At 54.9% G+C, this 11,818-nt stretch overlaps 4 protein-coding genes across 4 annotated transcripts; 2 read left to right on the top strand and 2 right to left on the bottom strand.

The window, feature by feature from the left end:
- Positions 1 to 775: 775 nt before the first annotated feature.
- Positions 776 to 1,448, top strand: PUNSTDRAFT_50481 (uncharacterized protein). Its single transcript, XM_007380991.1, has 2 exons — positions 776 to 924; positions 998 to 1,448. Exons 1-2 carry the CDS (start codon positions 792 to 794, stop codon positions 1,018 to 1,020), a joined length of 156 nt encoding a protein of 51 aa, XP_007381053.1. The 5' UTR covers positions 776 to 791; the 3' UTR covers positions 1,021 to 1,448.
- Positions 1,449 to 4,025: 2,577 nt separating this feature from the next.
- PUNSTDRAFT_50480 (transcription factor IIA alpha/beta subunit) lies at positions 4,026 to 5,489 on the bottom strand. Its single transcript, XM_007380990.1, has 5 exons — positions 5,440 to 5,489; positions 5,275 to 5,376; positions 4,569 to 5,213; positions 4,419 to 4,510; positions 4,026 to 4,365 (listed from the first exon to the last, which is right to left on the bottom strand). The coding sequence occupies exons 1-5, from the start codon at positions 5,455 to 5,457 to the stop codon at positions 4,350 to 4,352; spliced, it is 873 nt and encodes a 290-aa protein (XP_007381052.1). The 5' UTR covers positions 5,458 to 5,489; the 3' UTR covers positions 4,026 to 4,349.
- A 625-nt stretch (positions 5,490 to 6,114) lies between these two features.
- On the bottom strand, positions 6,115 to 8,590 carry PUNSTDRAFT_141859 (glycoside hydrolase family 43 protein). The gene is made up of 13 exons (XM_007380989.1): positions 8,185 to 8,590; positions 8,098 to 8,136; positions 7,944 to 8,039; positions 7,873 to 7,897; positions 7,763 to 7,820; positions 7,670 to 7,698; positions 7,363 to 7,618; positions 7,224 to 7,300; positions 7,048 to 7,162; positions 6,908 to 6,994; positions 6,813 to 6,843; positions 6,404 to 6,750; positions 6,115 to 6,352 (listed from the first exon to the last, which is right to left on the bottom strand). Exons 1-12 carry the CDS (start codon positions 8,285 to 8,287, stop codon positions 6,731 to 6,733), a joined length of 936 nt encoding a protein of 311 aa, XP_007381051.1. The 5' UTR covers positions 8,288 to 8,590; the 3' UTR covers positions 6,115 to 6,352; positions 6,404 to 6,730.
- Positions 8,591 to 9,226: 636 nt separating this feature from the next.
- Positions 9,227 to 10,566, top strand: PUNSTDRAFT_118875 (uncharacterized protein). Its single transcript, XM_007380988.1, has 3 exons — positions 9,227 to 9,523; positions 9,584 to 10,304; positions 10,371 to 10,566. Exons 1-3 carry the CDS (start codon positions 9,247 to 9,249, stop codon positions 10,507 to 10,509), a joined length of 1,137 nt encoding a protein of 378 aa, XP_007381050.1. The 5' UTR covers positions 9,227 to 9,246; the 3' UTR covers positions 10,510 to 10,566.
- The last annotated feature ends 1,252 nt before the right edge of the window (positions 10,567 to 11,818 follow it).

The raw sequence follows: 11,818 nt of genomic DNA, 5'->3' as shown, positions 1-11,818 counted from the left end.
CTGCGATTGGCACAGGAGGGGGTCCCCGTTTGCAGTGATGAACAGCTCGAAGCGTTGGCGTGCGGAAATGCGGCCCACTAATAGGCCTCTGGAACAAAGGTCTCCGCTGGGTTTGCCCGCTGAGCTGGTGAGGGAGGGACCCATCGAGTTCTTCGATCTCATCGTATTCTGGTATGCTTCTCCTGCTGATATCGAAGCCCTCGCGGGTAGATAGTCCTTAACAAGTCAGAGACTCCGGCAACTAACCATATCGTCCCTCCTCCAGCAGCGAAGCATGCATCGCCCCACAGGACTCGAGTTTCGGCGGCCTTCGTGATAGCGTTTCGTTCGTTTTCTCCGTGTCTCGCATGAAGGTCCGATGGGTGACGATGGTACTCTCGTTGGTTGATCGGGTCAATGACCGGGAATGGATGAAGTGTCCGCGCGATCCCCTCCTTCTTCTCTCGGGAGCTATACATCCAACCTTGAGCTTGATTTTGCGAAAGCAGCACAACGACGTCCAGATGTTCACAGAGACAACGACTAACTATAGCATCCTTTGGACGACAGTACAGCCATCAGTTGACGCTCTGATGGAATGAACGGATGGCGAAGGCAGTGCTGAAAGCTTTGAAGCTGAGCGACGCGTGACTATCCTGGCCTTCTGCAACGGGCACGTCGGACGACCATGGCCAGTGCAAGTGAGTTCTTACGTCCATTATCAGCATAATAATGTTCAATATATGAAGTTACCAAAAACTCGTATAGACTATCATCTACTGATTCCGCTATCAGGCAAGCAACAAGTACCCATGGCGCTCCACGTATTTCACTCGACTTCCTGGGAAGGGGAAGGGGTTACTACATCCTATCAATGGGCACCAATTACTAGCGCTACGGCCAAGTCGCCGCCATGGCACTCTGGTAATCTGTCTAGAGCGAGCCGTAAGTGTGCCACGATCTGACACGAGCTGCTGATGGCCAACCCACTAACATCCCGTCGGCTTCCGGCAATTAGTAGAATTACCTCGCAGGCTCTGAACACGTCTATTTTGAGAAGAATCATGCCGGAGCTATCACCCATGGAGGTGAAGCTGGGTACGCATCTCGTGGTCTCCCTGTGGTTGGACAAGCCATCACGGAGTTCATCCCGAAATTCGAGTCGCTCAGCGCGCACAAAGATGACAGTGCTTCTCCCCGAAAACCGAAGGTACGGATGGTTGACAGATCTGAGAACGACGATAACTTCGAAGTATGGTGTTTCAAAGGACGTCTACTCCAGCGAATCGTCCGCCGCAGCTATCTCTCGGCGCAGCGAACACGTCCGACAGATCCAGTGACATGCGCAGCGGAATCCGCTTCTCCGTCCACTGCGCCGCTGCATGAATGAAGCTCGTTCCAGCATATCCGCTTATGCTGATGGTTAACAACTACACAGAATATCTACCACGACGCCCTCGGGAGCTCTCGGTCTTTTCTTACACCACGCAAATGCCGCTCCCATGGAGACCCGCACCACCATCTCACCGCTCCTTTCGGTACTACCAAACAGAGGTGTGTTGCTTCACTCCGCGCTGCATCGATCATTGAGCGCGAACAGCATTCGCAGAACACTGGGTACCATCGCAGACGTGGTGATCGTCCCGCGCTTGACCTTGGCGCATCAGTGGAGTCGGCCGCCGCTAACACTGGATCACATCCGTCGGTGACGGCCGAGGCAACATCGAGGTATGTGTGCGGAAATGTCCCTATGTTTTTGAACAGGATATGACCTTTCTATCTTTGGCTGATTGGGGGTTATCCGTCCTCCGTTCTTCTATAATTGGAATGCACGTTTTCGCCACGTCCGCATTTCGGGCCATGTTTACTCAACGAGCCGGCGCTTGCTGACGCAACTAGCCCCAGACTTCCACCTGGAACTTGTATGTAGTACTTCCGTACACGTACGTTGGAGTGCGTCGGCACTAGTCACCGCATGCACCGATCATCGATCCATGGCAGTCAAGAGCGGTCGGGTGCAATAAAGCATAGCGCCCTGCCTCCATCTCTTCCTTATCTCCCCCGCAACTCCCTCTTCAAGCTGAACGTGGCGAGCACACGTACATATCGGCTCGGATTACAGTGCCGTGAGGATGCGAGAATCGTACGTAACCCGCAGCAGGCTTGGGCGGTGAGCTTTGTTTTTGGTGCTGATTGAGTCATCCCTAAAATAACCGTTTGTTCTCAGGTCGAAGGCATCAGGGGCATGCAGATCACTCTGCTACCCTGCTACCCCTACCTTTCCTCGGCGTCCAAAGTGGAGACCTTGTTGGCTGTGTAGTCGATTGCAGCCTAGCTGTCGCGTGTATCTCATACACCACGCAGCCACTCCCGGTCGATCGCGACAGGAACCGAGACGCTCCACCATCCGCGCCCGTGTACGCTTTCATCTTATCACAGGTGCGCATGTGGCTATTGACATCACCAGTTGGTTGACGATGTGAATCAGCCAAAGACCCGTGATGAGCTTACCCTCGGCACGCCGTTGACCGTTTTCTCTTAGTTCCCCTGCCGGGACTGCTTACTTGTTGGTGGCGGGTAACACGCGGCCGCGTCGTGTCTCCTTCGACGACGTCCACGCAAACCGGCCGGAGTCGGACAGAGCTACCACGCTTGGCGCATATGGACGATGACCATCCGTCGGCTCGGCATTTATCTGGCGGGAGGAAGGGTGGGCAATCGCGCGCGCATCACATCGAGGAAATGCGCGCATTGGTATAGGATGGGGAAGCCGTCTGCAAGAGGAGGTTGACACAATATGTGTATGTTCGGCACCCTTCTTTTCCCGACGATTTCTCCCGCAGATGACGGGGAAGCATTGCCATCCCAAGGTTTGCATGTTCGCCGTTGGCGCGTTGACGTCTGGAGAACGCAGCGGACGGGCTCATGTCAGCATACGGTTTAGCGAATTTGAACGATCCATCATGTATGCCCCCACTACGGTGAGTATGTAGGAAGGTCACCCTAATCGCAATCGCCTTGGTTCGCGGATGACCGCCCGCGGCGCGGGTCCGAACGTTCGGCACCACACCGTTCCAGCAGATCGTCTTCGCCCGACGAGAATAGTACGTCGAAGCGAGCTGCTGACCATTTTCTCCGATGTGTGCTACTGACGGCGAGATCTGTCAGCAATGGACAGAGGCATCAGATCCCTGTTCAAGGTCGTGCGGGACTCGACGAAGCGTGATTTTTTGAGTTCTCCCCCAGTGACCTTTCCCGTATGCATCCCATGCACAGCCTTATGATGGTGCTTCGTGAACGCGTCCGTCTTTAGAGAAGCGGGCTGGGAACGTACGGTATTGCCACATCTCGCGACCGGGTCGGCCCGTCAAAAGCGCCGTACGATCATCTCTCCGCACAGTTAATTTCTGGTCTTGCATCGCGCGCCGCGCGGTCAAAGACGCCCCAACATGTCGAAGATCGCCCTAACTGGTGTTCGAAGAGCAGCAATCACCGCTCGAGAGAAGCTCGCGACCGTTCGGGGGCCCCAGTTGCAGCGACCAAGTAGCAGCAGAGATATGGTCCAACGCGGCAGTGTTTGTCATACACGGTAGTCGATTGGGCATTGCATATGAAGAAGACGGACCCGGGTGCAATCTCGTGTATACGCGGGCCGTCCGATCTCCGAATGCAGTCCCGGCTTCGCAGCCTAAGACGGTCGTCGCGGCCTACGTGCCATGGCGTTCTCTCGGTCAATAGCTTTGCATACGTGCCGACAATGCAAGAACCTGAGGAGGGGTCCGTATCGCATGGCGCTGTCTGGTGTCGTTGATGATCGATATTCCGAACGGAAGTCGAGTAAGAGATCACTTCCCTGTCCAACGACCTCTCGTAACTCCTCCATCAGGTTAGAATTACCGGCGGCGTACGATGTGCCAGGCCATTGCTGCCTAAACAAACGGACCAACTCCACTGATAGCACCATCCTTGTATCATCAGCGCCGACCAACAGTGACACTGGTATGATGCAAGCGTATTTTGTGCCATCATGAGGTAGTAGTAGTAGGTATACGATATGTGATTTGATTGACGGCTATACGAGGCTATGCGATATATCTACAAGTTGAATATCATGGTTGTTGTGAACTGCTGTAAGAAAGGAGATAGCTGGCGAGTGGAATCCACGAGGAGAAATTTCTTGGCGTGCATAATAGATAGTGACGAGCCTCAAGGGAGATGAGCCACAAGGGAGATGAGCCACAAATGAGCCACAAGGGAGATGATAAAAAGTATTTTTTCATGTATGGTCCGTGGAACGCAAGACAACCAGCAATCCGTGCTGATTCAGTCCGTTAAGCCGCCTCCTCCAGACGGGAGACGAATCAGAGGTTTTACCACTCGAATTCCCTATCAAGTCATGAGCGATACAAAAAAAGACCCGCCGCTTCATTTGGGCTCACCCAGTGCACTTGGCGAATAGATAGTCTTTGTTGTTGACATGGATCATTCCATCCTTGAGAACACACTTCCATTTGTTCTTCACGCGCGCCACCTATGATGCATCAGATACCAATCGGACGACCAGAATAGGCGAGGTGACTGCCACGAACCTTGTCATACGTGCAGAACACGATGTCGCCAACGGCCTGCCCGCCCTCCTCATTGTCGTCTTCGTTCTCGGTGTCTGAGTCGTCCAGATCACTATTGATAGCCTCCGGATCATTTTCCTCCGTCGACTGAGACTGTGAGGGCTGCGGTAGCGAGGGATGCGCTGATCGAGGCGCATAAGACGGCGGCGATGCAGAACCAGAGCCAGAAGAGGAAGAAGGTCCATCGGTTTGTGGTATGCGCGGTTGTGATGGTGGGGACGGCTGTGCTGCGGCGTACGGGTGCGCGCCTGGAGCGGGTGGGCTCTGGCCGTTCGCCGGCCCCGCTGGGAACGAGAGTACGCTCTGCGAACTCGCCACCGGTGCTGGTTGTCGGGGCGTCTGCGGCACAGTGATTTGCGGGCCCGGGAGCGCCGGGAGGGTGTAGTGAGGCATGCCTGGAGGTTGCTGCAGGATGTAACGGTTGTCCACCGGCTCCGCCTTGATCTGCGGACCAGCGGTAGGCGGAGGTGGTGCCACATATCCGTTGTAGTGCTGCTGGGGCTGCATGTGCATGGCGTGCGGCGGGTAGTGCGCCGCGGGGGCCTGCATCGCGTGCGCGGGGTCAAAGTCGGCGACACCAGACTGGATGACTTTCGTCTCCCATTTCTGGAGTAACGCCATTGGGACAACACGCCACGATTAACGGAGAAGGGGATCGTTTGCTTACGCTTTGCAGCTCAGCGAGCACTTCCTCGCCAACGCCGTACTCGTCAAATTCAGGCTTTATCGCCGCGATCACATCGTCGATGACGGCACGGTAGATCGTGGGCTCAAGTAGGACACCTCGTCACCGCGTGCACTAGGGCAGCATAGACGTTGAAGGTCGGCTCACCACAATTTTATTGGACATTTCGGTCGATTTTTGGGAAAATTGACCGCCGCACCGACCGGAGGTGGGATGGTAGTGGCAGGAAGCAAGAGGCCTTGCTTATAAAGGGTGTCGTCTGCAACGGCAACCCCATGATTCCCACGCACGGTCCTCAGCCACCGACACTCCCGTGCCCTGCCGAGCAAGCTAGCGCTGTCTCGACTCTCCTACTACGAATGCACACCATTCAACCTCACTCGGAGTGTAACAGGCCTGGCGAACACCATTTCACGCCATCAGTCTGTTGGTTTGAATCTGAAATCCATGCTTGTGACGCAATGCTTCATGTTATCGTGCTGCCATTCAGTTTACAGGTGTTATGCTCCGGAGGCTCCACAATCAATCACATTCATATCAAACTCGCAGGCCCACGGACAAACATGCCTGTCGCGAAGCTGCATGGCTATGACGCTTTCCTGCGCAGGAACTGCACTTACCCCACTGACGTCGTACGCTGAACGCGTATAAGTATACCCTTCGCCGGTCCCATACTTACTCTCAACGTTCACCTTCGACTCCACATCTCACCACAGAGTACGTACTTCATGCATATAGACACTGCGCAACGTTCTGCGTCCTGATTCTGGATTGCACAGATGCCGCTTTTCCGCCGATCTCCATCACCCCCACCCCAGCCCCAGAAGAGCGGCTTTTTCGGCCGCAAACGCTCGAACTCGCCCGAGTCGCCCTCTCGTAGTTCTACTGGCAGCCGTCTTCTGGGTCGTAACGGTGATCCATCCATAAACGCCGCTCGCCAGAAGGTCTCCGATGCGGAGGCTGCTGAACGAGAGGCCGATAAGGCTCTGATGGCTGCCCGTGCTTCCGTGCGAGAAGCCAAACAGCAGGTAAAGAACCTCGAGAAAGAGGCTGAGGAAGAGTAAGCTGCTTCGTCACATACAATTGTCGCACGTCTGATACTGTCTTACAGGGCACGACGCGCTCAGCGGAAGTCCGAGCAGACGAAAGCCCTCAGCAAGAGCTCAAACCGCCTCGGCCGTCATGGCTGAACATCCCCGTTTATGTTCAGCGTTTACGACCCTGCGCCGACGACTTCGGATGCTTCTATTTTACCTGTAACATCATATATACCCATCAAGGACTCTCTAATAGCAACGATGCCTTCGAGAATGCAGATCGCTATCTGAATTTGCGACGCTCATGGTTTTCGAACACGTATGTTTCAAACGCAAACGATGGACCAAGTGCCGTAATAGGGCAATTTTTGATCACCGGCAACGTCGATAACGTCGGCTGCTTACACAACCACTGGCCAACCTGTGAAGAAAAATAAGGGGTTACAAGACTGTCCTCCGAGGTTTGGGGCTTGAGCAACGTACCGGAGCTGAAGTCGAGTTTGTTGATGCCGAGCTGTGAAACGGATGAGAATTAGGACGAGCAGACATAGATCGTCCGCTTTGACGTAGTTACTCACCCAGCTGCCAGTGGACGTGTAGTAGTGGTAGACCATAATAGGACCATCGGTGTCTGTGAAGACGTCTTGACCACCAGGACCGTAGATCTGTGCAGGCGCGCCATGAATACGTTTACGCCGCGGAACTGATGGTAGCTCACCGAGTCGTGCGTCTCAAGGACGAGCGTGCCGCCTCCAGAGAGCAAAGAAACACCGCTGGCGTCCGTGTACGTGCCCGAGACGGACGTCGAGCGGCCAACACGGATGTTGTAAGTGCTGTGCACACGTACGTTAAGGTGACATCATGCGAAGGATAGAGGTAATTATAACGGCATACCTGGACGTGCCGTCGCAGCACTTATCCCAACTCGTGAAGAGATAGAAGTACGAGCCGTACTGATAGATAACGGATGCCTTATATGAAACAAGAGGTTCGTTGGCCCGCGTTTCACCATAGGAAGAGGGTACAAACGCACCTCGATAGCTCCGCCGTTAGCAGTCCGCTCGGCGATGGACGTGATGGTAGAGGACTCGAGCGCGCCAGTGGAGTCGATCTGAACGAGCTTGATACCGGTCCAGAAGGAGCCTAGGGAGAGGTACCACGAGCCGCCGGTGGAGATGAAGAGGTTCGGGTCGATGGCATTGTAGTTGGAGCTCGAGCTCGTGGAGATGACCAAGCCCTCATCCGTCCAGGAGCCTGGCGCGCCGGTGGTGGATTCCGCGTAGAAGATGCTGTACCTCCGTCAGTCGAGGGCGACCGGTCGTTTAGATCAGCATGCTTACGCGGAGTTCTGCGAGCCGAAAGTGGAGGCCTGAGAAGAAGCGATTTTAGTGTTAGCATACTCTTGGTGAATGACGTGCAACTCATGAGCTTACCGCGTAGAAAAGGCGGAACTTGCTGTTCACGTATTGACAATCGGGAGCCCAAAGAGCGCTGTATCACAATGAGTTCAGAGATAGTTATATTGAGATGCTATGTCGCATACCCGTTGGTGGTTCCGGTGTACGTGTCTGAACGGGGGTCAACCAAGCTCGTAGCAGAATCGTGAAAGCTTACTGGTGGCACTCGGAGCGCCGTTGGGCCAGACAACGCCCACATAGGTCCAAGCAGTCCTGTCAGTGGATGTCCTGATCTCGATGCCCGTTCCCGTAGCTGTGAAAATGCCATCCGGTTAAGTACGTAGCAGGTGACTCGACTGCGTATATCGCACAGAAGAGCCAGTATTTGCCGCTCCCGTCCTTGCAGATGGCTGCCGAAAGTTGAGCTGTATGTTACATCTATTCGCGGATGCACATACTGGGATCGTGGACAGCAGTGTCCCCGGTCACTACACCAGGGCCCACATAGGCCTTGGCCAAACCCGCGAGTATCAGCGAAGATAGGACAGCGAGGAATCGCATAGCCGTTGGGGTTTCCACAAGAGGAGACTGGAAGCAACTGGTTGGGCAATGTTACACCTTTTATTGGTAGATACTCGGAAGCATTGAGTAACATCATAGGAGAAGTGATAATGTACCGAAGTTTCAGCATGCAACCTATCTTCTGATCAAGCGGAGCCGGGGCCAAGCTCGGGAGTTGCCCGGCCCGCGAGAACGTTCAAGGCATACTGCTTGACGACCAAGGGGAAGGTGGGATGAGCACATAGCCATGTAGAGTCGCCAGATGTCACGGAAGCAGAACTTGTGATCACGGAGAAGACATTCTTGAGCTTTCAGTCGGGCCGCCGGATGCAGCGGAGATCACTGCGAAGATCAAGATGAATACATCATAAGCATTTCCGATGCTACCAATCAAGCAGGCACAATCGAACAGGATCGCCCAGGTGGACTTTCAGTTGTGCCAGTCCTTTAGAGAAGCACAGGCTTGGTGCTCCGACAACATACGGAGAGGTTGTAAGGTTGACGGGACATATCCCGATGTAAAGCGGACTCTGTAGTGGCCCCGGGCGCCTGCTTCGTCTTGCACCACGACGGAGGCGGCAGCATTCGGGATAAGCTAGGCGTGTCGACACGGACCGAGAAGAAGCTTGACGGACGAGAGTAGGGAAGGTCGCGTGATCGCTGGGAGTATCACGCGGCTCTCCCTTTCTGAAGAGAATCAGTAGACTGAGCGAGTGGACTGTGAAATGGCGCGAGCAGCGTGGTCATTGTGGTCCCGTCGGTAATATGGCTTTATTTCATCGAAGACGATGCCAAGTTCAGAGCAAACATTGTAAGTCAAACATCAAGACAACATTCGGCAGAGCGAGCTCCGGTCACGTGGCAGCTCACCTCAGGGCGGGCTGGCAAGGGCTGACATCTGGCTGCGCGGTAGCTGCATGACGCCTCTGTTACTGTCCTCGACAACGAGCCGCCACACTATGCGCTCGGTTGGTCTGGTTCTGCTCTTGACCTCCTTATCACGCGCCGCGCGTGTATACCTCAGCCCGGCGCCAGTGCTCCCTCCAGCTTTGTCTGCAAGTGATGCAAGCTCGGTTCTTTCCTACCAATTCGGTCTGGAGTTCCTAGACCAGCAACCCGCGCATGACCAGAACGGTGGTCAAGAGATACTTGCAGCACTTTCCGGCGCAAGTCGCTTTGTGGGCCAAGGGCAAAAGAACGGCCTTCTCCTGACGTTGGACGAGGCGGATGCGCAAGGTCTGTGCTAGTACATCATACATTCTTGGGTCCGGGCTGAACTTGCAATCTGCCATGCAGCAGTGATACCGTCATCACTTGAACGGACGTTTGTTGTAGAAGGTCTCCCGGATACCAGCTCCGCGGACTCACTCGTACAGTCCTACCTTCGCCGGGCGCAGCACGCATATAGCCACATCTTCGCCTACGTCGCCGCACCGACACAAAGGGTCACAAGATTACTTGACCCGTTCTCCGTCTCTTCTACATCCGCAGAGTCCTTTATCACCGAACTATCCTCGATCGTGAACTTCATCGAGTCGGACGACATCTCGTCGGACAAATTCGGCGCCTTCGAGCTCAACAGCCTTAGAGAAATCGCTAAGGAGCACGGAAGCGACAGCGAACAGTACAAGCTCGCAGCAGAAGCTGCTCGTGGATCTATCCAAAGCGCGCTCGCGAAGGACGACCTCAACCTCGCTGTGATCGTCTACGATCGTTCCTCGCCGGCGGGCAGCAGCATACAGAGAAAGAGGGCCGTCGCCGCTCACAAAGCTCGCCAAACGCAGTCGCCGCTACCACCCTCATCATCTTCGGCGCCCGTTGGGTCCGTCAGCCGTTGCTTCGACACCGCCGATGCCTGCGGAAACGCGACCAACTCGTGCTCCGGCCATGGCCAATGCCTGCAAACGACTTCTGCCGGCCGGGCCTGTTTCGTGTGTGCGTGCGGGCAGACCAAGAACGAGAAGGGGAAGGTCGAGTCATGGGCTGGCGAATCCTGTGAGCGTAAGGACATCAGCGGGTCAGTCTCTGTCTGTGATGCGCTGCCTTTGTGCGATTTTTGACGCGAACATCTATTATACTCTAGCCCATTTGCTCTGATAGCTGGGACAACGATTGCCCTCCTGCTGATGATCATCGGTTCGGTGTCGCTCTTGTCCTCAATTGGTGGTCAGGAACTCCCAGGGACGTTGACTGGTGGAGTAGCAGGCTCGAAGCGAGACTAGTAGTCTTAGTAGCAAGGACAAGACTTGTACAGGTACACGACTCCTATTAATTGTCATGGGGTTGCATCCACCGGCGACTCGGCTAAGTGCTTAGATATAGACCGACATAGCATGTGGAGGTGCGGGAACGTGTACTCACGATGCCTCACCGCGAATACGTCAGATTCGTTTACCTTGACAGGTGAACTGACAGCCTCATGTGCTTCAGGACGCGCATACAAAGTTGATGTGCCGCGTTGGACTGGGCCATCGCTCTCGCATCTTCTCTCACATCAAACTACTCACGCCGTGCTTTCCACAGATTACACTGATCTACGTTATGCTCGCCGATATCACCAACACAGACCACTCGCTATCCACGTCAAATCGGGGCAGGTCCTCGCCCGTAAGTTCGTCGAGCGAATTAACTGGCCTCGGCTCACATGTTTGCCTACAGATGTTCCAAACAATTAGCGTCAAATCTGAGGAAAAGCATATATGCCTCTCCGAGTCATCGCACATCGCCATACCTCCTGGGCTTACCAATAATACTGTCGGACCTATCCGGACGGTGAGTGGACTCCCACGTCCCAGTTTGCCTACGGCTGAAGGGTTGTACCCTGTGTCAGAGACGTGCCTGCAAGAACCTTGCAACGAGGCATGATGACCTACGGTCTCCATTCGGGACGTCTTCCACCACCTTTTCTAGGAAAGACAGCACATTGTCTCCGCTCAAACTCGAGATCCCGCCCTCGGCACGATCACTCTTATCCCGCATCTCTCCTAGGGACAAAGGGGTTCTGAATGACACCACTATACATGCCCGATTGACGCCTTCGGTCACAAGGTCAACCGCCGGGCGGACCCCTGCACGACAGGACCATCTTTCGCATTCCGAGTCTGTATTCGCGAGCCTGCGCACCACGCCTAAAGTCTTCGACGTGCCGACGTTCAGCTTGACCGATTCGTCGACCTCGCTCATTTCTATCAGTATGTCGGATGACTGGCCCGTTGTTCGCGTCAAACCGAGCTTCCCGCCTGTCCCGACTCGTGCCCCGTCTTCGGCCTTTCCAGTTCGCATACGGCGGCCTACCTATCCTTTCGAGCGGGAAGACAAAGATGATTCATCGGCCACGGGCGCCGATCGACGTGACGATACAGGTGTGAAGGCTGAGGAACATGGTCTCGAACCTCTATCTGCGCGTCTTTCCACGCACCTATCTTCGTCTGAATCTGCCGAGTCGGATGCGTCCGAATCCGGCGAAGCGAAATCGTCGTCCTCTGGGTCTCTGACCAGCTCTCAAGAACCTTCGGGCACAGGATTCTCCAG

This window comes from Punctularia strigosozonata, assembly GCF_000264995.1.
Source record: "Punctularia strigosozonata HHB-11173 SS5 unplaced genomic scaffold PUNSTscaffold_3, whole genome shotgun sequence".
Taxonomy (NCBI): domain Eukaryota; kingdom Fungi; phylum Basidiomycota; class Agaricomycetes; order Corticiales; family Punctulariaceae; genus Punctularia; species Punctularia strigosozonata.
The sequence above is the reverse complement of the archived record's forward strand: the minus strand, read 5'-3'. Positions and strand labels throughout refer to the sequence as shown.